Source organism: Callithrix jacchus, chromosome 22 (genome assembly GCF_049354715.1).
Source record: "Callithrix jacchus isolate 240 chromosome 22, calJac240_pri, whole genome shotgun sequence".
In the NCBI taxonomy this organism is placed as follows: Eukaryota; Metazoa; Chordata; class Mammalia; order Primates; family Cebidae; genus Callithrix; species Callithrix jacchus.
The window spans coordinates 41,358,376-41,386,173 of NC_133523.1; the positions used below are offsets into that span (position 1 = coordinate 41,358,376).

A 27,798-nucleotide genomic window follows, 5' to 3' on the forward strand; every position below is an offset into this window, starting at 1 on the left:
CCCCCTCACCTCTCTATCTGTGTCTCTCTGTCTCTCTCTGTGTCTCTCTCTGTCTCTCTCTCTCTCCCCCTCACCTCTCTATCTGTGTCTCTCTCTCTCTCCCCCTCACCTCTCTGTCTCTCTCTCTGTCTCTCTCCCCCCACCTCTCTGTGTCTCTCTCTGTGTGTCTCCCTGTCTCTCTTTGTCTCTCTCTCTGTCTCTCTCTGTCTCTGTTTCTCTCTGTGTCTCTCTCTGTCTCTCTCCCCCTCACCTCTGTGTCTCTCTCTCTGTGTGTCTGTCTCTCTCTGTCTCTGTCTCTATCTCTCTCCCCCTCACCTCTCTGTGTCTCTCTCCCTATCTCTCTCTGTGTCTCTGTGTGTCTCTCTCCCCCTCACCTTTCTGTGTCTCTCTGTCTCTCTCCCCCTCACCTCTCTATCTGTCTCTCTGTGTCTCCCTGTCTCTCTCTCTCTGTCTCTCGTTCTGTCTCTTTCTGTGTGTCTCTCTCTCTGTGTCTCTCTGTTGCTCTGTTTCTCTCTGTGTCTCTCTCTCTTTCTCTCCCCCTCACCTTTTTATCTGTGTCTCTCTGTGTGTGTCTCTATGTCTCTCTGTCTCTCTCTCTCTGTGTCTCTGTCTCTGTGTCTCTCTCTCCCCCTCACCTCTGTGTCTCTCTCCCTCTCTCTCTCCCCCTTACCTATCTGTGTCTCTCTGTCTCTGTGTCTCTCTCTGTCTCTGTCTCTCTCCCCCTCACCTCTCTGTGTCTCTCTGTGTCTCTCCCTGTCTCTCTCCCCCTCACCTCTCTGTGTCTCTCTGTGTCTCTCCCTGTCTCTCTCCCCCTCACCTCTCTCTGTATCTCTCTGTCTCTCTCCCTCTCTCTCTCCCCCTCACCTATCTCTGTCTCTTTGTGTCTCTCTCTGTGTCTCTGTCTCTCTCCCCCTCACCTCTCTCTCTGTGTGTCTCTCTCCGTCTCTCTCCCTTTCCCCAGCCCTCTCCTATGGGGCAGAATCAGAGGAGAGGGCTGGTGCTGGAAGGAAGCCAGTCCTCAGATTTTCGTTTCTCTTCTTGCCCTCAACGCTTTCCCTCCCTCCTCTGGGAGAGAGGGGGACCCCTGTACCTGCAGCTCTGTGTGTGTGCGTATGTCGGTGTGTGTGGTGTGTGCTTGCATGTGTGTGGGCCTTATGTGTGGTGTGTGTTTTGTGTGTGCATGGTGTATTTTGTGTTTTTGTGTGTGGTCTGTGTGTGGCGTGTGATGTGTATGTATGCATAGTGTGTGTGGTGTGGTGTGTGTGGTGTCTGCGTATCTGTGTGTGGTGTGTAGTGTGCATGTGTGCTCTGTGGTGTATTTTGTGTGTGCATTGTGCATCTGTGGTGTGTGGTGTGTTTGGTGTGTTTTGTGTGTGTGGTATGTGTGGTGTGTATGTGTGTAGTGTATATGTTTGGTGTGTGGTGTGTATATGTGTGTGGTGTGTGTGGTGTTTTGTGTGTATGGTGTGTGTGTTTTGTGTGTGGTGTGTTTTGTGTGTGTGGTGTGTTTTGCATGTGGTGTTTTGCGTGTGGTGTGTGGTGTGTTTTGCGTGGTGTGTTTTGTGTGTGTGGTGTGTGTGTATGTTTTTGTGTGTGGTGTGTTTTGTGTGGTGTGTATGTTTTTGTGTGTGGTGTGTTTTGTGTGTGTGGTGTGTGTGTATGTTTTTTGTGTGGTGTTTTGTGTTTGTGTGTGGTGTTTTGTGTGTGTGGTGTGTTTTATGTGTGTTTTTTTGTGTGTGGCATGTGTACATTTTGTGTGTGTATGTTTTGTGTGTGTGGTGTGTGTTTGTGTGGTGTGTTTTGTGTGTGTGGTGTGTATGTGTTTGCGTGGTGTGTTTTGTGTGTGTGGTGTGTATGTGTTTGTGTGGTGTGTTTTGTTTTGTGTGTGTATGTTTTGTGTGTGTGGTGTGTATGTTTTTGTGTGGTGTGTATGTGTTTGTGTGGTGTGTATGTGTTCGTGTGTATGTTTTGTGTGTGTGGTGTGTATGTGTTTGTGTGGTGTGTTTTGTGTGTGTGGTGTGTATGTGTTTGTGTGGTGTGTTTTTTGTGTGTGGTGTGTATGTGTTTGCGTGGTGTGTTTTGTGTGTGGTGTGTATGTGTTTGGTGTGTTTGGTGTGTGTGGTGTGTATGTGTTTGTATGTTTTGTGTGTGTATGTTTTGTGTGTGTGGTGTGTATGTGTTTGTGTGTATGTTTTGTGTGTGGTGTGTTTTGTGTGTGTGGTGTGTATGTGTTTGTGTGTATGTTTTTGTGTGGTGTGTTTTGTGTGTGTGGTGTGTTTTATGTGTGTATGTTTTGTGTGTGGCATGTGTACATTTTGTGTGTGGTGTGTTTTGTGTGTGTGGTGTGTATGTGTTTGTGTGTATGTTTTGTGTGTGGTGTGTTTTGTGTGTGTGGTGTGTATGTGTTTGTGTGTATGTTTTTGTGTGGTGTGTTTTGTGTGTGTGGTGTGTTTTGTGTGTGTATGTTTTGTGTGTGGCATGTGTACATTTTGTGTGTGGTGTGTTTTGTGTGTGTGGTGTGTATGTGTTTGTGTGTATGTTTTGTGTGTGTGGTGTGTATGTGTTTGTGTGTATGTTTTGTGTGTGTGGTGTGTATGTGTTTGTGTGTATGTTTTGTGTGTGTGGTGTGTATGTGTTTGTGTGTATGTTTTGTGTGTGTGGTGTGTATGTGTTTGTGTGTATGTTTTGTGTGTGTGGTGTGTATGTGTTTGTATGTTTTGTGTGTGTGGTGTGTATGTGTTTGTGTGTATGTTTTGTGTGTGTGGTGTGTATGTTTTTGTGTGGTGTGTTTTGTGTGTGTGGTGTGTATGTTTTGTGTGTGTGGTGTGTATGTTTTTGTGTGGTGTGTTTTGTGTGTGTGGTGTGTATGTGTTTGTGTGTATGTTTTTTGTGTGTGGTGTGTATGTTTTTGTGTGCTGTGTTTTGTGTGTGGTGTGTATGTTTTGTGTGTGTGGTGTGTATGTTTTTGTGTGGTGTGTTTTGTGTGTGTGGTGTGTATGTGTTTGCGTGGTGTGTTTTGTGTGTGTGGTGTGTATGTGTTTGTGTGGTGTGTTTTGTGTGTGTGGTGTGTATGTGTTTGTGTGTATGTTTTGTGTGTGTGGTGTGTATGTGTTTGTGTGTATGTTTTGTGTTTGGTGTGTTTTGTGTGTGTGGTGTGTATGTGTTTGTGTGTATGTTTTGTGTGTGTGGTGTGTATGTGTTTGTGTGTATGTTTTGTGTGTGTGGTGTGTATGTTTTTGTGTGGTGTGTTTTGTGTGTGTGGTGTGTATGTGTTTGTGTGTATGTTTTGTGTGTGTGGTGTGTATGTTTTTGTGTGGTGTGTTTTGTGTGTGTGGTGTGTGTGTTTTGTGTGTGTGGTGTGTATGTGTTTGTGTGGTGTGTTTTGTGTGTGTGGTGTGTATGTGTTTGTGTGTATGTTTTTGTGTGGTGTGTTTTGTGTGTGTGGTGTGTTTTATGTGTGTATGTTTTGTGTGTGGCATGTGTACATTTTGTGTGTGGTGTGTTTTGTGTGTGTGGTGTGTATGTGTTTGTGTGTATGTTTTGTGTGTGTGGTGTGTATGTGTTTGTGTGTATGTTTTTTGTGTGTGGTGTGTATGTTTTTGTGTGGTGTGTTTTGTGTGTGTGGTGTGTATGTTTTGTGTGTGTGGTGTGTATGTTTTTGTGTGGTGTGTTTTGTGTGTGTGTGTTTTGTGTGTGTGCAGGAGTGACTCTGCATGTCGTAACCGTCTCTGCATGTGGTGGGTGCTGGAGGCCCCTCTGCCGTCTTAGGCCCCTGTCTTGAGCCTGCAGCCCCCTCAGCTGCTCTCAGCGCGTCCCTGGAACCTGCATTCCGTGGGGTAAACCCTGTGCCCCACACAAGGTGCGGAGGGCAGGTGCCGGCTTTCATCCCATTCCTAAGGCGAGCTTTCAACCTGGCGTTGAAATCGTGGGTGCAGAGGCTGGAAAGGGGGGAGCAGACGGTGCTTGGCGTGTCCAGGAAATATCCAAGAGGCTAAGGACGGAGCGGGAGGGCCGGGGGAGACCCTGCATACATTCAGTCTCACGGAGTCGTCTACACTGGGGGTCTTTAGTCCTCCCGCGGGGAGTGTGCGGGTGGGTGTCAGGAGACCCGTGAACCTAGAGGAGGTTCCAAGGGAAACTGTGGACTGGGTTCTTCTGTGTCTTTCCCCAGGGAGGTGCTCATAGTTTTTATCACATTCTCGCAGAGGGATACCTGACACCTACAAAATACTGAAACCTCACCCCAGAGGAACAGCGCCAAAGAAGAATGAGGCAGAGACCCAGAGAGAGGGGGACAGAGACCCGGGGGGGGACAGAGACCTGGGGGGGGACAGAGACCCAGAGAGAGAGAGGGGGCAGAGACCCAGAGAGAGAGAGAGAGAGAGAGAGAGGGATAGAGACCCAGAGGGAGAGGGGGACAGAGACCCAGAGAGAGAGTGGGGACAGAGACCCAGAGAGAGAGAGAGGGACAGAGACGGGGGGGGGGGACAGAGACCGAGAGAGAGAGGGGGACAGAGACCCAGAGAGAGAGAGGGGTACAGAGACCCAGAGAGAGAGGGGGAAAGAGACGGGGGGGGACAGACCCAGAGAGAGGGGGACAGAGACCCAGAGAGAGAGGGGGACAGAGACTCAGAGAGAGGGGGGGACAGAGACCCAGAGAGAGAGAGGGGGACAGAGACCCAGAGAGAGAGGGGGACAGAGACCCAGAGAGAGAGGGAGACAGAGACCGGAGGGGGGACAGAGACCGTGGGGGGACAGAGACCCAGAGAGAGGGGGGATAGAGACCCAGAGAGAGAGGGGGGACAGAGACACAGAGAGAGAGAGAGGGGGAAAGAGACCCAGAGAGAGAGGGGGGGACAGAGACCCAGAGAGAGAGAGAGGGACAGAGACCCAGAGGGAGAGGGGGACAGAGACCCAGAGAGAGAGAGGGGACAGAGACCCAGAGAAGAGGGGGGACAGAGACCCAGAGAGAGAGGGGAACAGAGAGCCAGAGAGAGAGAGGGGGGACAGAGACTAGGGGGGACAGAGACCCAGAGAGAGAGAGAGGGGGACAGAGACCCAGAGAGAGAGGGGGGACAGAGACCCAGAAAGGGAGGGGGGACAGAGACCCAGAGAGAGAGGGGGGGGGGAAAGAGACCCAGAGAGAAAGAGGGCAGAGACCAGGGGCGGGGGACAGACCCAGAGAGAGAGGGGGACAGAGACCCAGAGAGGGAGGAGGACAGAGACCCAGAGAGAGAGGGGGAAAGAGAGAGAGAGGGGGACAGAGACTCAGAGAGAGGGGGGACAGAGATGGGGGGGAACAGAGACCCAGAGAGAGGGGGACAGAGACCCAGAGAGAGGGGGACAGAGACCCAAAGAGAGAGAGAGAGAGGGGGACAGAGACCGCAGGGGGACAGAGACCCAGAGGGGGTGGGGACAGAGACTCAGAGAGAGAGGGGGGACAGAGACCCAGAGAGAGAGAGACAGGGACAGAGACTCAGAGAGAGAGAGAGAGAGGGGGACAGAGACCCAGAGAGAGAGAGAGAGGGGGACAGAGACCCAGAGAGAGGGGGACAGAGACCCAGAGAGAGAGAGACAGGGACAGAGACTCAGAGAGAGAGAGAGAGAGAGGGGGACAGAGACCCAGAGAGAGAGAGACAGGGACAGAGACCCAGAGGCCCTGGGAGAGGCCAGAGGCAGGTCTCTCAAGACAGCGCCCTCCTGCCTTGTGAAAATTGAACAGAACCACCTAGGCCCGGGAGAGGGGTGAGCCGGTGGCGTCAGGGCAGCGGCACTTCCCGGTGGGAGTGGGGCGGGGCTGGCTCTGGAAGGGACTGTGCCTGGCGCCCACAGGGCCCCCCCACCCGGCACCTGCTCCTGCCCACTGGCTTTCTCAGTCTCCCTCTCTCCCGTCTTGTCTCCTGGTCTCTCTTCCCTTCTCTCTCTCGTCCTTTCTCTCTTTGGCTCTGTCCTCTGAGCCCCCGACACACCATGGAACCCCTCCATGGCCATCTCCAGGGGTCCCCTGGGGATCTGCAGTCTGGTCCCACCGTCGGCTCTCCCCTCTCTCAGCCTGGATCCGCCCTTTGCAGGACAGGCAATGCGCTGGGGGCAGGGTGGATGGAGAAACAGCTAAGCTAGACGGTGGCAGGACTCTAAGGGTCTCGGCTGAGTCTGGGGGCCCCACGCTGGTGGGCTCCGCCCCTTGGCTACCCTGTGGCAGGGCTGGCCCTTTAAGGCAGTTGGAGAAGACGGGTCAGGAGGCCTTTCATCAAGGCCAGCACACCCGCCCCCAGATAGGCGTTTGGGAGCAGAAAATTAATTTGAATCACTTTTTAATTAAAGACACAAAGCTGTTTGGACTGCCGCACCCCCACCTCGCCCTCAGCCAAGACTTGGGGTGAGGGATGCAGGGGTCCGAGTCCCTGTCCCGATTTGCTTTTGGGGTGGGGGTACATGCTGAGGTCCCCTTGGCCCAGGCTGATCCTGAAACCGGGAGGAGCAGGTGGGGGGCGTGGGCAGAGTGGGAAGGGAGGGAGGAGAACGGGATGGGGGCGGGGATGACCTGGGGAGGAGGTAACTCCAAAGAGGGGGTGTGATTCAGAGAAAGGCAAACGGGGAGAGACAGAGAGACAAAGATGGAGGGGGGAGAGAGACACACACAGAGAGAGGTGCAGACAGGGCGAGAAAGTCAGAGGAGGGGGGCGTGGGGGAGAGGAGCTCAGATAGAGACCCCAGAGTCGTCCCTGCCACCGCCAAACAAGAGCAGGGGGTTGGACTCGGAAGCATAAATCTTTTTAATTAAAGAAAGGAAAGAGATGTTGGGAAGGGAGACATTTGTCTGGGAGAGAAATTGATGGGGGAAGGTGCAGACTGGGGTGAAGGGAGGAGGCGGGAGGCGCCCCGGCTTTCTCAGGCTCTTCAGCCTTTTCCCTCTGTCCCTCTGTCTGTCTGTCCTGTCTCTCTCATACACACACACTCTCCTCTTCCTGGCTGTCTCCTTTAAATAGTCCTAGGACCCTTCTGTTCCCAGGGAGGGAGCAGGTGGCAGCCAGGCCTGGTGCTGGAAGCGGGGGGGGGGGGACGTGGGGGGAGGTGGGGGGAGGGTGCCCTGCACCTGCTGGTGCAGTGAGGGGGCCAGTGTCTCAGTGTCCCAGCTGCCTTCACTGGTGGCTCTTGGGTGGTGCTTGGGCCTTTCTCTGTAGGTGTCTGGAAGTGTCTTCCCTGCCCGGCTGAGAGGCTCCCTGGGTGGCACAGAGAGACCCCAGCTCCCTGCCTGCTGGGTCCCCGCCCTCTGGCCCTGTCCTGCACCTGTTTTACAGACAGGAAGCGTGGAGCACTCTATGAGTAGACCTGGGAGACTGTCTCTCAGCGGCCTGGCCCCTCAGTGCCCCAATCTCAGCAGCGACCATCGGGACTCTGCCCCCCAGGCAGCCATGCCCCCCGGGGATTCGCAGCAGCCCCCAGGATCCCCTCTGAAAGGCTGCGGGAGGGCCTGCAGGAGCGAGGCTTCTCCCAGGCCTGCTAGCTCCCTGCCTCGGTTCCCTCTGTCGACAGCTCTGTGTCCGCCTCCCTCCTCTCGGGGCCCAGGTTTGGCTCCTTCTCACTCAAGGCTCTCTCCCAGAATCTGTGTCTCTGCGGGCGTGGGGAGGAGGGGACCCTAAAGCACAGGGCATCTGTCTGCGTCTCCGCCCGGCTGTGTCTGTCTGTCTCCTGGTTGTCTACGTTTTCTTTTCTGTATCTTGCTTTGTCTGGGTGTCTTCTCTGTCTCGTCTCTTATCTCTCTTTCTCTCCATCAGGGGCCTCTGTCTCTCAGTCTCTGTCTCCAGGGGCCTCTGTCTCATCTCCCTCCTTTCCTCTCCCTCTCTCCACGTCCCTGTGCCTGCGCAGTCCCCCCACCGTGCCCCCCCTTCTGTCTCCCTGGTGCTCCCCCTCTCCCCAACCCGGGGCCCTTCATACAGACGTCGCCCCCTCCCCCTCCTCCCCCTGCCTGGCTCAGCTCCAGGAGAAGGAAACATTGATCTTGGTGGGGACCCCACCCCCTGCGCCCGCCCCTCCGCCCGCCAGCCGTGCTATCCATCACCCGAGCCGACTCCGATGGCTCATTTGTCACCGGTCCTGACAAATGCCTGCCGCCCCTTCCCCTCCCGCACCACCAAGCAACTGTACCGTTAGCCACGGCTCAGTGGCGCGGGAGGACCCGGCCTGACCCGGGCGGGGGCGGGGTATGGGCTGCGGCTCCCACCGAGACCCTGTCTCCCCTTTCCTTCCGTCTTGCAGGGATCTGCTTTCCTTGGCCAGGTTCTGCTGTGCCTCGACCCGTCTCTGCCCGTCCTCCTTTTTCCTCCTTCTCTCCTCCCACTGTCTCTCGCACTGAGTCTCTTTCCGTCTCTGCTCTGTCTCTGTTGCTTTCTCCTTCACTGCCTCTCTCCGCTGCTGTCTCTCTATAACTTGGTCTCTCTCTGTCCCTGTCTCTCTCCGTCTCTCCATCTCTCCATCTCTCTTTGTCTCTTCGTCTCTCCATCTCTCTATCTCTCTCCGTCTCTCCATCTCTCTCTGTCTCTCCATCTCTCTCCATCTCTCCATCTCTCTTTGTCTCTCCATCTCTCCATGTCTCTCCAGCTCTCCATCTCTCTCCCTGTCTTTCCATCTCTCCCTCTCTCCATCTCTCCCTCTGTCTCTCCATCTCTCTCTCTCTCTCCCTCTGTCTCTCCATCTCTCTCTCTCTCCCTCTGTCTCTCCATCTCTCTGTCTCTCCCTCCCTCCTTCTCTCCATCTCTCTCCCTCTGTCTCTCCCTCTCTCTGTCTCTCCATCTCTCTCCGTCTCTCCATCTCTCTACCTCTCTCTGTTTCCCATCATCTCTCAGTGACTCTCTCCCTGTCTCTCCATGTCCCTCTCTGTCTGCCATGGGCTCTGTCAGCCCAGCTGTGCCTTTTTAATCTCTGGCCTCTGAGCATACCCTCGGCGTTGGCCTCACTGGCTCTGTGTGCTGGGAACAGGGTGAGGGCCTTGCCCTGGTGCCCCCTCCCTGCTCCCCTCCCTGGTGCTGTGTCCTGAGTCTCGGGCTTCCTCTGCCTGCGTCCTGTGTCATCTCTGCGTCCAGCATCATCTCTGTGTCCTGCAGTCTGTATCTCTGTCCTGTCTGTATCTCTGTCTCTGCGTCCTGTCTGTATCTCTGTCTCTGCATCCTGTCTGTTCATATGGGGCACCTCGAGAGTCCCCTGAGAGGTCCCCAGCAGGACGGAGACCTCATTGTCCACAGGGCGACCTGCTCATTCAACACGACCTTTATATATTTACTTATTTGAGATGGAGTCTAGGAAGGCTGACACTCCCTGGTGGTCTAGTGGTTAGGATTTGGCACCCTCACCATCGTGGCCTGGGTTCGATTCCCAGTCAGGGAAGTCTTCCTTTATTAAAAAAAAAAAGTTAAGGGGCATTTGGAGGAAAATTAAAGGAGAGGGAGTCTTGCTCTGTTACCTGGGCTGGGTGCAGTGGCGTGATCTTAGCTGACTGCAGACTGCCCCTCCTGGGTTCAAGTGATCTTCTTGTCCCAGCACCCTGAGTAGCTGGGACTACAGGCATGCGCCACCATGCCCGGCTAATTTTTGTGTTTTTAGTAGAGACGGGGTTTCACCATATTGGCCAGGCTGGTCTTGAACTCCCGACCTCAGGTGATCCACCTGCCTCTGTCTCTCCATCTCTCTCTGTCTCTCCTCCCTCTGTCTCACAATTCACTGCAGCCGCAACCTCCTGAGCTCAAGTGATCCTCCCACCCCAGCCTCTGGAGCAGCTAGGACTAAGGTGTGCAGCACGATGCCTGGATAATGCTGACTTTTAGTAAAGATGGGGTCTCACTGTGTTGCCCAGGCAGGGCTTGAATTTCTGGACTCAAACAGTCTGCCCAAGTTGGCCTCTCAAAGTACTGGGACTACAAGCATGAGTCCCCACACCTGGCCTGTTATTCTAATATAGATTCATTCAAGCCTCACAACAACCCTGGGACATAGGAACTGCTACCATCATTATCGCCCATTTTCCAGATGAGGAAATGGAGGCACAGAGAAGATCTGCCGCTAGGCTCTGCTGCCACCAAGGACAACGTCAATCACTCCCAAGCTGACCCCATGGAACTTTCTGCTTCCATGACCTTCCAGGTGAGGTGAGGGGACAGGTGTGAAAGCCCTCATGTTTTCCAAGCCTCAGGCTCTCAGTGTGTCCCTCCTTGAAGCAGAGACCTTACTCATCTTCCTGCACCCAGACTCTACACCCCACCCCCCTTTCTCTTTTAAGATGGAGTTTCACTCTGTCGCCCAGGCTGGAGGGCAATGGCACGATCTCAGCTCACTGCAACCTCTGCCTACTGGATTCAAGCAATTCTCCTGCCTCAGCCTCCCAAGTAGCTGGGATTGCAGGCGCCCACCACCAGGCTGGGCTAATTATTGTATTTTTAGTAGAGACGGGGTTTTACCATATTGTTCAGGCTGGTCTTGAACTCCTGACCTCAGGTGATCCACCTGCCTCAGCCTCCCAAAGTGCTGGCGTGAGCCACTGCACATGCCTGTAATCCCTCTTTGAAGCTGAGACCTTATTCAACTTCCTACACCCAGACTCTGCACCCCCACTTCTTTGTGCTTGTTAAGATGAAGGTGTCCCTTGTCCCATTCTGCACCCTGGACCTCATCCTGTCCCATCTTTGCCCTTTTACCTGTGAGATGTTGGCACGTTGCTTCACCTCTCCCAGCCTCAGCCTCCTCTTCTGTGGAGTGGGATGATGCACAGAACCTGTGGTGGGTTTAAGGAGATCGTGCATGGGGGTCCCCATCACTGCCAGCTGCTGTTAGCACAGGCCTCACTTGCTCTCCCGTGCCCCCGTAGCCAGTGTCCTGCTGCTTCTCCCACAACCTCCCCTCCTTGCATCCAGACTCTCCCTGACTCAGTTTCCCCACCTCCCCCTCCAGATCACCAAATCAGCGCACCTTCTGCCCCAACACCTTCCACAAACATGTTCTCACTCATCAAAGCCTAAAGCCAAAGGTCTTTTTTTTTTCTTTTTTGAGACAGGACCTTGCTCTGTCACTCAGGCTGGAGTGCAGTGGTGCAATCATAGCTCATAGCAGTCTCAACCTCCTGGGTTCAAGCAGTCCTCCTGCCTCAGCCTCCCAAGTATCTGGGACTATAGGTACATGCCACCAGGCTTGGCTAACTTTGTTTGTTTCTGGGTTTTCTTGTTTTGTTTTGTTTTTTTTTGAGATGGAGTCTTGCTCAGCCACCCAGACTGGAGTGCAATGGCTTGTTCTCAGCTCACTACAGCTTCCGCCTCTCAGGTTCAAGAGATTCTCCTGCCTCAGCCTCCCGAGTAGTTGGGATTACATGTGTGCGGCACTACGTCTGGCTAATTTTTAATATTTTTAGTAGAGACGGGGGTTTCACCATGTTGGCCAGGCTAGTCTCGAACTCTTGACCTGAGGTTATCCATCCACCTCGGCCTCCCAAAGTGCTGACATTACAGGCGTGAGCCACCGCACCTGGCCAAATTTTAAAGTTTTTGTAGACACAAGGACTCACTATGTTGCCCAGGCTGGTCTTGAACTCCTAGGCTCAAGCGATCCTCCCGCTCTGGCTTCCCAAAATGCTGGGATTAGAGGCATGAGCCACCATGCCGCGGGCCTATGGACAGTCTTGACGTCGGACTTTGGGTTGGGTGCGGCCACTGGGAAGCAGTGGCAGGAGGCTGGAAGGTGGGAGTGGAGTGAGGTTAAGCCTCCCCCGCGCCCCACTCCCCAGCGCGGGCCGGCGATGCCTGTACTCTTTACAGACCCAGGTACACGTCTCTGCACCCTCGGGTGCCTCTGCTCACCCCTTCTAGCCCAGGAATGGCAACTGCTCCCTCTGCTGGTAGCCATGCAGTACTGCACCTTCTCTCGTTCTCCCCCAACCCTGCCCACTCCTCAGTAGCCCCTTCACCCACCTCCCGCTGGCTTCTCCGTTTGAAAGAACACACCACCTCTCTCCTGCCAGGATGCTTTCCCTGAACTCCTTCACCCAGACCCATCCATTCTTTCTCAACCACTCCCTTCCCACCATCCGCCTCTCACCCCCCTACTCCTCTCTCACCTCCTTTTCTGCCCTTGTCCCTGCTGCAGCCTCGTCCCTGGTCTCCCAGCCACCAGTAGCCAGGAGGAACGTTTGATAAAATACATCAGGTGATATCAATCGCCTGCCTTCCTCTCCTACTTAAATCCCTTCCAAAGCTCCCCTTTGCTCCCAGGATAAATTCCAAGCTCCCTAGCGTGGCTGATAAAGTCTCTTAGGATTTAAGTTCGCTCCCGACGCACCCCATACCCTGTTCATGATAAGCATTTGCAGGGCTCTGAAAAAGCCATTATCTCACAAGTCTGCACACCTTTACACAGATTGTATCCTTTGGCACAACACACGCGCGCGCGCGCACACACACACACACACACACACCCTCTTCCTGTAGGATCTGAGAAAATTAGTTGCTTTATTTAGGAAATCCCATCAATCCCAGCTCTTTGGCTCAGGCAATTGAGCATCTTTCTCTTTTGTGTTCTCAGGACGCCTCATAAAGTGGAACAGAACAGTCTGGCTGATGCACGTGGGCGTGGCTAGTGGAAGCCCGTGATTGAAGCAGGAAGGCGTGGCTGAAGCGCGACTGATGAGTGGGGATGTGACTAGCGAAAGAGCTGGGCTGATGGATGGGGGCGTGGCTAGTGGTAACCCGTAATTAACGTATGGGGGCCTGGAAAGTGGAGGAGATTGGCTGAGTGGGGGCGTGGCTAGTGGAAGCCCAAGACTGATGGATGGGGTTGTGGCTAGTGGAGGAACTAAGACGACGGTGGGGGCGTGGCTAGTGGAAGCCCGTGACTGATGATAGGGGCGTGGCTAGTGGAAGCCCGTGACTGATGATAGGGGTGTGGCTAGTGGAGGAGCTAGGCTGACGGATGGGGTCGTGGCTAGAGGAAGTTCTCGACTAATGGTGGCGTGGTGCGTGGAAGAGCTTGGCGGCTGGACTGGAGCGCAGGTGCTGGATATGGGTGCGTCCCGCAGACGACCCACGGGCCGCAAAATCCCGGACTACCTGCTTTAACAGATGTGGTAAAGTTGTCCACATCTCAGTCAGACACCTTATTAGCCCCCTCCTCCTGAATCCCAGCTTCCCACGGGACTTTTTCAGGCAGAATTTCAAAGTTTTATGGCAACTTTTACAGAAATCACAGAAAAGAGACAGCGACTGATGCTGATGAGCTGGGGGGAGGGGGAGAGTGGGTAACGGGTCTGGGAGGTTGGGGCTGAGAACAACAGGACGATAGAATGCTGAAAACCTGTGGGAAGCAGAAAGTTATGGGGGTAGCTGGGTCGTCCTAGGGGCCCAAGGAGTGGGTGGCACTGCCCATATGTGTCCTTTGGGCAGGAAACATCAACAGTAAGAAAATGCAGATGGCCTACCAAAGATGGATGGCCTCCAAAGTTAAAAATGCCCACCCAGATCCCTTGGCCCAATCCCATCCCCCCACCCACCCCCACCCCCATCAGGCAGAGATGTGGCAGCATTTGCTGGCTTGTAGCATTGGTCCTCTGGGACCCTCGGTCTCCTCTTCGAGGGTCCTGCCCGGATTTGCTGGCACTGAGGGCAAAATGAACCTTCCAGATTGTCAGGGGAGATCAGCTGACTCCCTTTGATTCCCGGCCTCCTCCCCAAAGCCGGTTCTCATGGCTGAGGGAGTTTGCTGCCCTCTCAAAAGTTAAGTCTGTCACCCCCTTTTCCCAAGACATGCACCCTCCCGCGTCCCCCCTCCCCCAAACACACTATGTACACACACAGGCCCCTCCCTCCAAGGCGTGGCTGGGCTCTCAGAGGTAGTGGAGGGCGAGTGGGGGCGCTGGAATGTCTGAAGTTGCAGGTTCAAAATGTGCCTCCTCCAGCTAAGCCCTGGGACTGAAACCCCAAACTTCTCCCCTCCCGTCTCCGAGCCTGGAGAATGAGTGTCCTCCCGAGAACCCGAGTAGAGGGATTGGAAGGTGTGCGGCAGGCACACCCACCGGCTCCTCCCTACCGGGGCTGAGCGGAGCTCCCTGAGGGCTGTGGGGAAGGGCTGGGATCTGAGACGGTCTGTGAGAGCCTCCTTCGAAGGTTTCCCCAGTGGGGGTAGGTTCTGAGGCTCTGGGGCATGGGGTGAGGTTGGGTCGGGGGCACTAGGGGAAGGGAGACTTTGGGGGCAGAGCCAAAGTCTGAGTGACCAGGGAGAGAGACGTTAAAATCCCCAGGATGGGCCGGGTGTGGTGGCTCACGCCTGTAATCCCAGCACTTTGGGAGGCTGAGGCAGGTGGATCACCTGAGGTCGGGAGTTCGAGACCAGCCTCAAAATGGAGAAACCCCATTTCTACTAAAAATACAAAATTAGCCGGGCGTGGTGGCGCATGCCTGTAATCCCAGCTACTCGGAAGGTTGAGGCAGGAGAATCACTTGAAGCCGGAAGGCGGAGGTTGCGGTGAGCCCAGATATGCCACTGCACCCAGCCCGGGCAAGAGTGAAACTCCGTCTCCGCTCCCCCCCCCCCCCCCCCGGCAAAAAAAGCCTCAGGATGGTCACTGGGGGTGGCTTCCTGGGGAGGGGGCTGGGGTGGAAATTCTCCCAGGGGTGTAGATGGTCACCGACAGGATGGGCTAGATTGGGGTCACCGCAGGGGAGGAACTGGGGAGGCTCCCGAGAGGGAAGGCTGAGCTACTGGGGACAGAGGACAGGGACGATCAAAGCCCGGAGCTGGGTGGGGAGGGAGGCCGAGTCCCAGGAGGGGAGGATGAGTCTGGAGGGAAAAGGAGACCAGGGTCCAAGAGCCGGTTCGGCGGAGCCCCCCAGCCCCGGGCGGGCGGTGGGGCCGAGTCTTGGGCAAGGCCCTAGAAGCCTCGGATGTGGCAATACGCCTCCAGGCTGGCAAAGAGGATGTACAGGAGCCACAGGCCCAGGAAGAGCGCGGTGGTGGCGAGCTTGGGTCCGCGCGGGCCGCCCAGCTCGCCGCCGATGTGCGGCCGGCGCCGGTACAGCAGCACGGCGATGCCCACGAAGGCGAAGACGGTGAAGAGCGTGACGGAGAAGGCCAGCGTGCCGGTGCGCACCTCGAAGGGGCGGCCCTGCACCGCCCAGTACACGGCGGCCACCGACCAGGCGACGCCCAGGCCCAGGAACACGTTCACCGCGTTGGAGCCGGTCACGTTGCCGATGGACGCGTCGGCGCACTGGTCCTGCAGCGCCGCCACCTTGCTGGCGAACGTGTCTGCGGGGCAGAGGCACGCGGGTCGGAGGGGCTCTGCGCCACCCACGGGGGCGGGCAGCCACCTGCTCCCTCCCGGCCTTCCCCGGTCGCCTGCTTTCTGCCGGCAGGGTGGGTTCAAGGCCCTGAGCCCCATCCAGGAGGCGAAGTCCATCTCCACCCCAGGCCTGCTCGCGACTGGAACCGCCGCCTGCTTTCTGTGGGACTCATTCTCTTCTTTCTACCGGACTCACTGCCTGATTTTTATGGGACTCTCAGTTAACTTTTTTTTTTTTTTTTTTTTTTTGAGACGGAGTCTGCTTTGTTGCCCAGGCTGGACTGCATGTTGGCTCACTGCAACCTCCGCCTCCCCAGGTTCAAGCGATTCTCCTGTCTCGGCCTCCCAAGTAGCTGGGATTACAGCCCACCGCCACGCCCCCAGCTGTGTGTGTGTGTGTGTGTGTGTGTGTGTGTGTGTGTGTGTGATGGAGTTTCGCTCTTGTTGCCCAGGCTAGAGTGGAATGGTGAGACGGCTCACCACAATCTCCACTTCCCGGGTTCAAGTGATTCTCCTGTTTCAGCCTCCTGAGTCGCTGGGATTACAGGCGCCCACCACCACCGTGCCTGGCTAATTTTGTATTTTTAGTAGAGTCGGTTTTTCTCATGTTGGTCAGGCTGGTCTCAAACTCCCAACCTCAGATGATCCGCCTGCCTTGGTCTCCCAACATGACTGGGATTACAGGCATGAGCTACTGCACCCAGCCTAGTTGTTCTATTTTTAGTAGAGATGGGGTTTCACCATCTTGGCCAGGCTGGTCTGGAACTCCTGACCTCAGGTGATCCACCCACCTCAGCCTCCCAAAGTGCTGGGATTATAGGCATGAGCCACCGAGCCTGGCCGGCACAGTCTACTTTCTATAGGACCCACTGTCAACTTTCTATAGGACATGCTGCCTGCTTACGATGTGACCCACTGCCGGCTTTCAGTGGGTCTCACTATCTGCATTAGGTTGGAAGTGCTGCCTGTCCACTGTGTGACTTGTATGAGTTCAATGGACCCACTGTCTTTCCTCAGGACTTACAGCCTCTTCCTTTGGATTACAGCTCACGCCTCTAGTCCAGCACTTTGGGAGGCCGAGGCAGGCAGATCACGAGGTCAGGAGTTCACCACCAGCCAGGCCAATATGAAATCCCGTCTCTTCTAAAAATGCAAAAATTAGACAGGTGTGGTGGTGCACACCTGTCGTCTCAGCTACTTGGGAGGCTGAGGCAGAAGAAACACTTGAGCTTGGTAGGCAGAGGTTGCAGTGAGCCCAGATCGTGCCACTGCACTCCAACCTGAGCGACAGAGCGAGACTCCATCCCCCCCCAAAAAAACTTTGAGGTTCACTGGGCCGGTTCCTATCACGTCCCCCAACATAGTTCCATGGACTCTTGTCTGGTTTCTTGGGGGATGGGGCATCAGCTTGTTTCTATGGAATCCACTGATTGGCTTCTCTGACATCCAGTGTCTTCCTAGGAACCCCTCTCCCCACAGCTGGCTCTTCCCTACCCTGCTGCCTTCTCTCTATGAAATCCATTGTCAGCTTCCTACCACTTCCCACCACCTTTGTTTTATGGGACCTTCCACCTGGGTGCTTTTAGGGAAGATTCCATCCACATCTTGGATCTAGGGACCCGCTGGGTAGCTTCTACCCTGCCCCACCTCCGTACTTCTCTGAGGCCACCACATGGGTGCTGTGTGACTCCTCCCACCTCATTTCGGCAGGATCCTGTGTTGCCCCTGCCTGGTTCATCTGAGATCCTACCCCACCGAGCCTACCCCACCGCAGTCTCCCGGGGTGTTACCAGGGATGGAGGTGCCCAGGGCCACGAAGACAACAGCGTTGACAGAGTCCTTGAGGCCAACGGTGCAGCCGAAGTGGGAAGCGAGGTCCCCAATGAGGGCGGTGAGCAGGCCGATGACCAGGATGGAGACGCCAAAGCAGGCCCAGCCGTGGCAGTACTCGGTGGGGGGCACGCAGGCGAAGAGCACCTTCCAGAACACCGTCAGGAAGTGCATCACGTAGTCAAAGCAGGACGGCAGCCGCTCCTCCCGGGACCCGTCCTCCTCCTCCTCCTCGTCCCCTGTGGGCACACGACCCAGCTGGGGCACACACCCAGACACCCTTCCTTGCCTACAGAGGCCCGGAGTCGTCTGACAGCAAGTCCTGCAGCACGGACTGCTTTCCCCAAATCCCTTGCACCTAAATGTGGTCAAGGCAATAGCTGAAAACAGTTACTTTCCCAGAATCCCTTGAAGCTAGGAGCGTGAATGGGCCCAGGTGAAAAATATTTACTTTCCCAGAATCCCCTGAACCTAAATATGGCTGAGTCAGCAGCTGAAAACAGTTACTTTTCCTGCATCCTTTGAAGCTAGGAGCGTGAATGGGCCCAGGTGAAAAATATTTACTTTCCCAGAATCCCTTGAACCTAAATATGGCGGAGTCAGCAGCCGAAAACAGTTACTTTCCCAGAATCCCTTGAAGGTAGGAGTGTGAATGGACCCACGTGAAAAATATTTACTTTCCCAGAATCCCTTGCACCTAAGTGTGGCCAAGTCAGCAGCTAAAAACCATTACTTTCCCAGAATCCCTTGAAGCTAGGAGCATTAATGGGCTGAGGTGAAAACTATTTACCTTCCCAGAACTGCTTGCATGTAAATGTGGCCAAGTCAACAGCTAAAAACAGTTACTTTCCCAGAACCCCTTGAAGCTAGAGGAGGCCATATCAGCCCAGCTAAAAATATCCAGTTTCCCAGGACCCTTTGCTGTCAGGGACAGACATACCCCTAGCTAAAAATATTCCTTTTCCCAGAGGCCTTCACAACTACTGAAAGCCATGTCCACAGCTAGAAACATTCACTTCCTCAGATTCACTGCAGCTAATCAGAGCCACAGGCTCTACTAAATGTACTCACATTCCCAGAACCCCTTGCAGCTAGAGGGCCATATACCCAGCCAAAGTTAATCACTTTCCCAGAATCCCTTGAGGCCAGTAGCAGCTATGGCCTCAGATAAAAATACAGTATTCACTTTCCCAGAATCCCTTGCAGTTGGCAGTTGCCATGTCCCCAGCTAAATGCTTGTTTTGCCAGAATTCCTCCCGTGAGCGGCCATCTGACCCAGTCTGGCAATGAGATATAACAGAGGGTTTCTGGAAAGCCCTGCCTTTCCTGATATGGGCATTGGATTGTGGTATGTTTTCTGAGCTTTGTAAAGGATGCCTCCCGCTTAGAGCTGTATCACCTATTGTGACCTAATTTGACCTGCAGTGACTTTTTTTTTTGAGACAGAGGCTCACTCCATCACCCAGGCGGTGGTGCTATCTCAGCTCACTGCAACCTCCGCCTCCCAGGTTCAAGTGAGTCTCATGCCTCAGTCTACTGAGTAGCTGAGATCACAGGTATACACTACCCCACTTGGCCGATTTTTTTGTATTTTTGGTAGAGATGGGGTTTCTCCATGTTGGCCATGCTGGTCTCGAACTCCTGGCCTCAAGCGATGTGCCTATCTAGGCCTCACCAAGTGTTGGGATTACAGGCATGAGTCACCACACCCAGCCAACCTGCAGTGGCTTCTGTAATCTGAAAGCCCCATTGCAATATTCGGTTTACCTTACCCTACGATGGTCAGCATATGCAATGAATGAGAGTGAATGGCCGCACTTGAGGGTGCCACGCATTACATCTGGAAGGACGCTGATAAGAATGAACGTGACTCCTGAACAGTCACTGCTGACGCATCCCTAGATGATGTAAGACATGGCTTCGGGCAGAGCAGGGAGGCCACACTCTTTGAGAGGGAGGGGGCTGCTATTACCGCATCACTGTGTCAATTTGGGCTTCTGCCTGCCCTGCTCCAAATCCTTCCTTGGTTCTGCACTGCCTTCAAACCCAGGCCCACACGCCCAGGCTGGGCATTCTGTGGACTCTGGCCTCAGCTTGCTAACCCAGCCACTCTCCTCTACAGGGAGGCTTGTGGTTGTGTCTGTCACTCTGAAGTCACCTCTCTGGTGTCCAACCCTGGATCCTGAATTGGTGTCCTCACCTCTCTGGGCTTCCGGGTGCCTAGCTGTGACAAATAATTAGACCTGCTTTATGGGAAGCCTGTGATGACCGAATGAGTCGGTTCATGTAAAGTGCTGTCAGCGGCCCCTTGGACACCTCGAGTTATTACTATCATTTCGAATGTTATTGCTGACGGCCTCTTTTGGTGCCTGGGAGAAATTCAGAGATTCTCCATGCCAACTCCAGCCTGCAAGGAGATTACAGTAGGAAGGGAGGCAAAGGAAGTACAAAAGCACCTCTGCACGCAGGGTGGGACCCAACTCATCCCCTAAGGGAGTGAGAACTGCCCTTCCCCCTCACCCCTCCAACAGCTCTGTGCTCACACAGCAGAGAACCAAAAGGCACGGGCTGGGCAAAGTGCGAAGTGACCAAGTGCTGACACAGACCCTGAGGATACATTAATTAAATGAGTTCACTCAGGAAACACATTTCCAACCATGCCTGGCACTCAAGACGTGATAGGGTCAGCTGGGCACAGTGGCTCATGCCTGTAATCCCAGCACTTTGGGAGGCCAAGGTGGGCAGATCACTTGAGGTCAGGAGTTTGAGATCAGACTGGCCAACATGATGAAACCCCATCTCTACTAAAAATTCAAAACTGAGCTGGGCGTGGTGGTGGGTGCCTGTAATCCCAGCTACTCGGGAGGCTGAGGCAGGAGAATCGCTTGAATCCAGGAAGAGGAGGCTGCAGTGAGCCAAGATCGTGCCACTGCACTCCAGTCTGGGCAACAGAGTGAGATTACATCACTTGAGAAAAAAAAAGACATGATAGGGCCAAGATTGTCATCATCAGATTATTATTACTGTTACTGCTTGTGTTACGGTTGTCATTCTTCCTCCACCCCGATGTAACCACCTGATCTAACCACCTGGTTTTTAAAACCCACTGCCCGATGTATGCGGGGTCTCCACAACCACCACCTCACGCCTCATTCAGTTCCGCCTCATCCTCCGTCTCCGCTGAGTCCCCAGAGGGAATGTTCTGAAGCTCAAAAAGCCCCTTGCTGTCACCCCACTGTTCCTGGGACACGCCCATCTTCTGCTAGTTTCTCCAGTCCCTACCCCACCCCATCCACCCTCCCCCGTTTCCTCCCACAAGCTCTCTCTAGACCCAGGGGCTCCCCCATGTGTTCAAAATCCCACCCAAGCTCCCTACTGAGGCCCACAAGGAACCATGTGGTCCGGAACCTTCCAATTTCCAGCCTCATCCTGATACCTCTTCTCCCCGTCCGAAACCAGGCATCCAACCAAGAAAGGTGCCATAATCCTGCACACTCCAGAGCTTCCGTGCTTGGCTCTCCCTCTGCCTGGAACACCCTCCATGTCTTCTCCCTCCTCCTGGCTGACATCTTTTCCCATTTGAAGAGTCAGCTCAGAAGCCACCTCCTCCAGGAAGCCCTCCCTGACTCCCAGGATGGGTCAGGAACCCCATCCGGGCTTTCCTCCAGGTCTCCTTCCCAGCCCTGCCTACTCTGGGTTGTCTCTTTCTAAGCTCCATGAGGGCAGGGCCAGGACTGTTTTGGTCACTTTTGTGTATCCTTGGCAATGTCTCACACAGAGTTGGGCTAAGACGATCCCTCAGAAGTATGTCCAGAAAGATGTGGCTTCAGAGGGAGATGCCACTTTGTTTCTAGTGGGAAAGCAGTCTGCTGTCGCCTCATATTTTTCCATCCCTGAAGTCTGGTTTCTTTTGATCCCACTCGCCCAGTTTCTTTGCAACCACAATTCCTTGTATGCCTTCAGTCCCCAAGAGCTGGGGCCTTAAGGCTGATGTTACGTGAGACTGAAGCCCTGAGCTCTGACCTTGGACCGTCTTTGGACTCCCTGTGGGACTTCGGGCCAGTCCCTCCTCTGTCTCTGAGCCTCAGTCTCGCCAATCCATAGCACAAAGGGCCAGTGCTGTGCTTCCAAGACCATCTGTGGGTCCAAGTGTCATAGTGTCTCTAGCCACAAGGGGGCAGTGCGGGCCCGTCTGAGGCCAAGGAGGGTGGGGACCCGTGCAGGTGGGAGAGAGCTGGGTACCGTGGTGACTATCTCCATGGCAACGGAGGAACCCAGGCTCTCTCTGGGGTGGCCACGCCATTTAACCCGTTCCCACACTCCTGACGCCTGATGCCGGGAGAAAGCCCAGGCCTAGACTCCTCCTGGCTCAGCCTGAGCCAAACCCTCCCAGCCTCCTCCTAGCAGCTCCCACCACCACCTCTCCCGTCTCTGCCCTTTCTGTGTGTCCCATCTACCTGCCTCCCTCACCCTGGCCCTCTTCTGTTTGCACATTCATTCTGTCTCATGCCTTCTCCATGATTCTCCCTGTGTACTTCTGTGTGTCTGTCTCTCATGCTTGCAGTTGTATTTTAGAGACAGAGTCTTGCTCTGTTAGCCAGGCTGGAATGCAGGGGCGCGATCATAGCTCACTGCAGCTTCAAACTCCTGGCCTCAAGCGAACCTCCTGCCTCAGCCTCCCAAAGCGCCGGGATTCCAGGCATGAGCCACTGCACCTGGCCTGTTTATCTCTGTGCCTGTCTCTCCATTCATTTCCATTCATTTCTCCCCCTTTCTCTGTGTCTCTATCTCTCCATCCTTCTCTCTTCTCTCTCCTCCCTCCCCACTTACCTGCGCTCACCGTAATTGCCTCTAAAAACTGCTCCCTCCATGAATGGGTCCCAATTACCAAGGCCAAGTTCGTTTTCTTGATGAGTTTATCCACCGTGTTCTGGGGACGAGAGGGTGGGGGAGAGGTCACTGCCCCTGAGCGAACCAGGGCAGCTCCACGTGGGGTCCTGGGTCAGGGGCTCATAGCCTGGGCCCAGGGGACCTCAACTTTCCACACCCCAGGTCTGAAGGCAAGCAAAGGGAGGCGTGTGCTGTCCGTGGTGCTGACGCGGGACCCCCGTTTAGCCTGCCCTCCTTGGGAAGCTGGTGGCTCCCTCATTTCTGGACCCTCCCCAAGGAAATGACCCAGGCCAGACTCCAGGAAGATGAGCCCCTGGAAAATCACCTTAAAATCATACGACTCCTCGATGATGACCTCTAGCCGGCAGTTTTCCCCAAGAACTGGCTTGCCCATCTCTGCTATCCTCCGAGCTTCCTCCTCCTCGGCTGTTAGCTTCCTGTCCCCATCCCCTACAGCATGAGGGATGGAGGTTAGACTCCCAGGAGACCTACCCAACTGGGCCTGCCATGCCTTTACTACCTGTCCCCGTAGTTAGAGAAAGCCTATCTCTTCTCCTCTGGAAAGCTCCTTGGTGACCCCTCCCAGCCTCGCACCTGACCCCGGTCTCCTTCAACCTTGGGGCCCAGCTCCCAAGGGCTGGTCCATGCTGTTTAGTTTGTGGGGTCTGGGGTTCACATGGTGGAGGCTGTGAGACCTCTCTGTGCCTTAGTTTTCATATCTGTAAAATGGGCATAGTAATTAGTACCTACCTCACGGGGTGGTTGTGAGTTTTTTTTTTTTTTTTTGAGACGGAGTTTTGCTCTTGTTGCCCAGGCTGGAGTGCAATGGCGTGATCTCAGCTCACTGCAACCTCTGCCTCCTGGGTTCAAGCGATTCTCCTGCCTCAGCCTCCTGAGTAGCTGGGATTACAGGCGCACACCACACGCCCGGCTAATTTTGTATTTTTGGTAGAGACGGGGTTTCTCCATGTTGGTCAGGCTGGTCTTGAACTCCCGACCTCAGGTGATCCGCCCACCTCGGCCTCCCAAAGTGTTGGGATCACAGGCGTGAGCCAGCGCGCCCGGCCAGTTGTGAGATTTAAATGAGTTAATTTGTGTGAAGTGCTTAGAACAGTGCCTGGCACACAATAAATATTCAGAACATGTTCTAATCTTTATTATTACCACCAACATTATCATCATCCTCGCCACCCTGATGGCGGAGGCCTGGTCTCTACACCCAATTTCTGGAAGCATCCTAGCGTGTGTCTGAGGTGGTGAGGAGAGGGGAGGACACCCGATCTTGGTACAAATCTTGGAACCAGACCCACCTACATCCTGGTCCTGAGCCCACTTCTCTCCCCAGAGTATGCTGACCCTTGACTCCAACCCAGCAGCAGCCCAACCCCAATTCTGGTCCCTAACTCTGAGCTTGACTCTCACTGTGACCCCAGATGGAAGCCTGTCATCAACACTGACCCCAAACACCAACCCTCAACCCTCGATCTGACCTCATCCCAACTCTAACATTCTCCATAACCTGGAACATCAATAACCCCAAGCCATACCCCAAACTCCATGTCCAGATCTAACTCCAGGCCTACACCTGACCCCAAACCTCAGTCCCAACTCCCAACTCTGCCAGCATCACTCTTGAGGAGCTTGACCATGTGGCAGAGGCTGCTGTGTGTTCACCTGAACCTGTTTCCTCTCCCGCCTGGGCAAAGAGCTGAACTACGTTTCCCAGCCTTCCTTGCAGCTGGGCGTGGCCACAGCCTGAGTCATGGACACTAGAATGTGGGCAGAAATGATGGTCAGTCCCTCTAGGCTTAGACCCTGAAAACCTCCCATATGATCCTCCAAACTCTCTTGCCCTGTTCGCCAGCAGCAAATCCAGCCACAACGCCAAAGCTCCCTGGCACAGTGGAGCCACAAAATGGAATGGCTACATGGCAGAAGAAAGCCACCCACCAACTAGGAACATTCTCGTAAAACTTTGCCTGAATGGCCAGGTGCAGTGGCTCATGCCTGTAATCCCAGCACTTTAGGAGGCTGAGGCAGGTGGATCACCTGAGGTCAGGTGTTTGAGACCAGCCTGGCCAACAAGGTAAAACCCAGTCTCTACTAAAAATACAAAAAATTAGCCACATGTGGTGGTGGGTGCCTGTAATCCCAGCTACTCGGGAGGCTGAGGCAGGAGAATCACTTGAACCCAGGGAGTGGAGGTTGCTGAGATCACGCCACTGCACTCCAGCCTGGGCAACAAGAGCAAAACTCTGTCTGAAGCAAACAAACAACAACCCCCCCCCAACCCTGCCAAAAAACCCAAATAACAACAACAAAAACTTTGCCTGGGCAAGCAATAACTTGTTTTCCTTCCCCTCACCCCCTCTCCTCCCCTCTCTTCCCCTGTTTCCTTCCCTCTCTCCCTCCCTTCTTTGTCTTTTCTCTTCTTTTTTCTTTTGAGATGGGGTCTTCCTCTGTTGCCCAGGCTGGAGTGCAGTGGCGTGATCTTGGCTCACTGCAACCTCTACCTCCCGGGTTCAGGCGATTCTCCTGCCTCAGCCTCCCAAGTAGCTGGAATTCCAAGTGCCATCACACCTGGCTAATTTTTGTAATCTACTAAGAGATGGGGTTCCACCGTGTTACAGACATAATCTTGACCTCCAAAACGCTAACTGTAATCCCAAACTCACACAGGCACTACCAACTCTAAGGCCTGCTCCCAGCTTCCCCCAGTCCTGAATCTGCCTTTATCTCACCTGCAATCTGCCTCAAACCCAACCTAGAAGGGTAGCTTTGGGGCTGGGCCCCTCCCCCAGGGCCCACTTCCAGTCGCTCCTCCCACTAAGAGCCCAGAGGTGACTTCACTCACCTTGATTGAGTAGCAGAGCTGGGGAGAGACAGAGACAGGCAGACCGTGAGATCAGTCCCCAACAGAGCTCAGATCCATGAGCTTTAAGGAGTGCCCGAAATTGAGCCCCCGAAAGTCCCCCAACCCTGGACCCCTTACCTCTCCCACTGCCCAGTGGTCACCCCTCACCTGAAATCCCTCGCTTAAGCCACTGGGGCTGGCCCAGCTCAATGAAGAAGTTATCCTTTTTCTCATATTCCTCGTCATCAACTATCTTCACCTGAAGAGTTTTCCTGTGGTGGGGGGGGGGAGGCAGAACACCCAGCATGAGGCCCCCTCCCCAGAATCACCAGGCAACCTCCTAGCAGACACCCAGTTTTCTGAGCACCTCCTCTGTCCAGGCTCCACAATCTCATTTAGTCCTCATCAGCACTCAGGGAGGAAGGCTCTATTATCATCCCCATTTGGCAGAAACGAAACCAGGCACTGGTGAGGAAGCTGAGGCTGATTAAAGCATTCCGGACGTGGGGGCTCATGCCTGGCATTGCAGCTCTTTGGGAGGCCGAGGAGGGAGGATTGCTTGAGGCCAGGAGTTCGAGACCAGCCTGGGCAATACATCAAGACCCCATCTTTGTTTATATTAAATATTTTATTTCAAAAATAAAGTAGGCCCAGTACGGTGGCTCACGCCTACAATCCCAGCACTTTGCGGGGGGTGGGGGTTGAGGCAGGCAGATCACCTGAGGTTGGGAGTTCGAGACCAGCATGACCAACATTGGAGAAACCCCATCTCTACCAAAAATATAAAATTGGCCGGGCGTGGTGGTGCACACGCCTGTCATCCCAGCTACTTGGGAGGCTGAGGCAGGAGAATCACTTGAACCTGGGAGGCGGAGGGGGGTTCTGGTGAGCCAAGACCAGGTCATTGCACTCCAGCCTGGGCAACAAGAGTGAAAGTCCGTCCAAAAAAATTAATTAAATAAAATTAAATGAAAAATAAAGTAAAGCAGTATGAGCTCATGGTTGAGACAGGATTTGAACTGAGCGCTGTCAGAATCGAGACTGTTGAGCCCTCCACTCCAGCGCAGCCATGACTGTCTCCCACCCAGATGGCTGTAGTTGCCTCCTAAGCAACCCCATGCTCCAGCTTCACCCCCCACACTCTGTTCTTCCAAGAGCAGCCAGAGCAATACTGATAGAACCAAAGTCAGACTGGGCCCCTCCCCTGTGGGAAACATTGGCATGGCACCGTCTCTCACAGAGTGAAAGCCGAAAGTCCTTAGAAGGGCCCACAAGGCCCCTGCCATCAGGCACTCATTCCCGCTCTGGCCTCCTTGCTATTCCTTGAACCAGCCAGGCCTGCTCATGCCTCAGCGCTTCTGCGCTGGCTGTTCCCTCTGCCCAGAACACTTTTCCCCTGAGCTCACGTCCTCATTCTTCCAGTTCTCTATTCAAACTCCACCTCCTCAATGAGGCCCACTCCTTCCATCTTACTTAATAGTGAACTCCCTCGCTCCCTGCACCCCAGCACTCCCTTACACTGCTCTGTTGTCTTTCTTTTTAACGTATTTATTATTATTTTTGGAGACAAGGTCTTGCTGTGTCACCCAGGCTGCAGCGCAGTGGTGCAGCCATACCTCACTGAAGCCTCAAAATCCTGGGCTCAAGCAATCCTCCTGCCTCAGCCTCTCATGTAGCTGGGACTACGGGCATGCACCACCATGCTCAGCTAATTTTTTTTTTTTTTTTTTAGATGAAGTCTTATTCTGTTGCCCAGGCTGCAATCTTGGCTCACTGCAACCTCTGCCTCCCGGGTTCAAGTGATTCTCCTGCCTGAGCCTCCCGAGTAGCTGGGATTACAGGCACCCCCCCAGCACGCCCACCTAATTTTTGTATTTTTTTTTTAGTAGGTTTTGCCATGTTGGCCAGGCTGGTCTCGAACTCCTGACCTCAGGTGATCCACCCACCTTGGCCTCTTAAAGTGCTCACAGGCATAAGCCACTGCGCATGGCCTGCTCAGCTATTTTTTTACATTTTTGTAGAGATTGGGTCTCAGCACATTGCCCAAGCTGGTCTTGAGCTCCTGGCCTCAAGTGATCCTCCCATCTTGACCTCCCAAAGTGCTGGGATTACAGATGTGAGCCATAGCGCCTGGTCTGTCTTCTTTAAATATCACCTAATACCCTCCAACATTTATTTAGTTTATTATTTATTATTTACCATTTTTTATTGAGTGAGCCTCCCCATTTTAAAATTTAAGGTCCCCCAGGTAAATTCATTTATAGTTTTTTTTTTTTTTGAGACAGAGTCTCATTCTGTTGCCCAGGCTGGAGTGCAGTGGTGTGATCTTGGCTCACTGCAACCTCTGCCTCCTGGGTTCAAGCAATTCTCCTGCCTCAGCCTCCTGAGTAGCTGGGATTCCAGGTGCCGCCACCATGCCCAGCTAATTTTTTTGTTTAAGGCAGAGTCTTGCTCTGTCGCCAGGCTGGAGTGCAGTGGCACGATCTTGGCTCACTGCAACTTCTACCTCCCGGGTTCAAGCAATTCTCCTGCCTCAGCCTCCCGAGTAGCTGGGACTACAGGTGCCTGCCACCACACCCAGCTAATTTTTTGTATTTTTAAGTAGAGATAGGGTTTCACCATGTAAGCCAGGCTGGTCTTCGTCTCCTGACCTCGTTGTGATCCACCCACCTCAGCCTCCCAGAGTTCCGGGATTACAGGCGGGAGCCACTGTGCCCGGCCAGTCCACTTACTTTTTTTTTTTTCTGTCTCCTACAGCCAGAACAGTGCTGGGCATGGAGCAAGCCCTGAATACATATTTTGCTAACTCCAGTCCTTCAGCACAGAAAAACCTGTTTCCTGCTCTCCGTCCCAACCAGATTTGGAGAGTTAACCAAATGCTGATGCTAATTGATTTTCTCAGCATCTCTGC

General features: G+C 54.2%; 1 protein-coding gene across 1 annotated transcript in view; it reads right to left on the reverse strand.

The window, feature by feature from the left end:
* Positions 1–12,464: 12,464 nt before the first annotated feature.
* SLC8A2 (solute carrier family 8 member A2) overlaps positions 12,465–27,798 on the reverse strand; it is a 42,409-nt gene continuing 27,075 nt past the window's right edge. Inside the window, exons 5-10 of the mRNA XM_054249658.2 lie at positions 25,056–25,159; positions 24,888–24,905; positions 22,359–22,483; positions 21,974–22,073; positions 17,104–17,382; positions 12,465–15,279 (exon numbers count right to left, since the gene is read on the reverse strand). Coding sequence (XP_054105633.1) covers positions 14,903–15,279; positions 17,104–17,382; positions 21,974–22,073; positions 22,359–22,483; positions 24,888–24,905; positions 25,056–25,159 — 1,003 coding nt within the window. The 3' untranslated portion in view covers positions 12,465–14,902. The remainder of the gene's footprint in view (positions 15,280–17,103; positions 17,383–21,973; positions 22,074–22,358; positions 22,484–24,887; positions 24,906–25,055; positions 25,160–27,798) is intronic.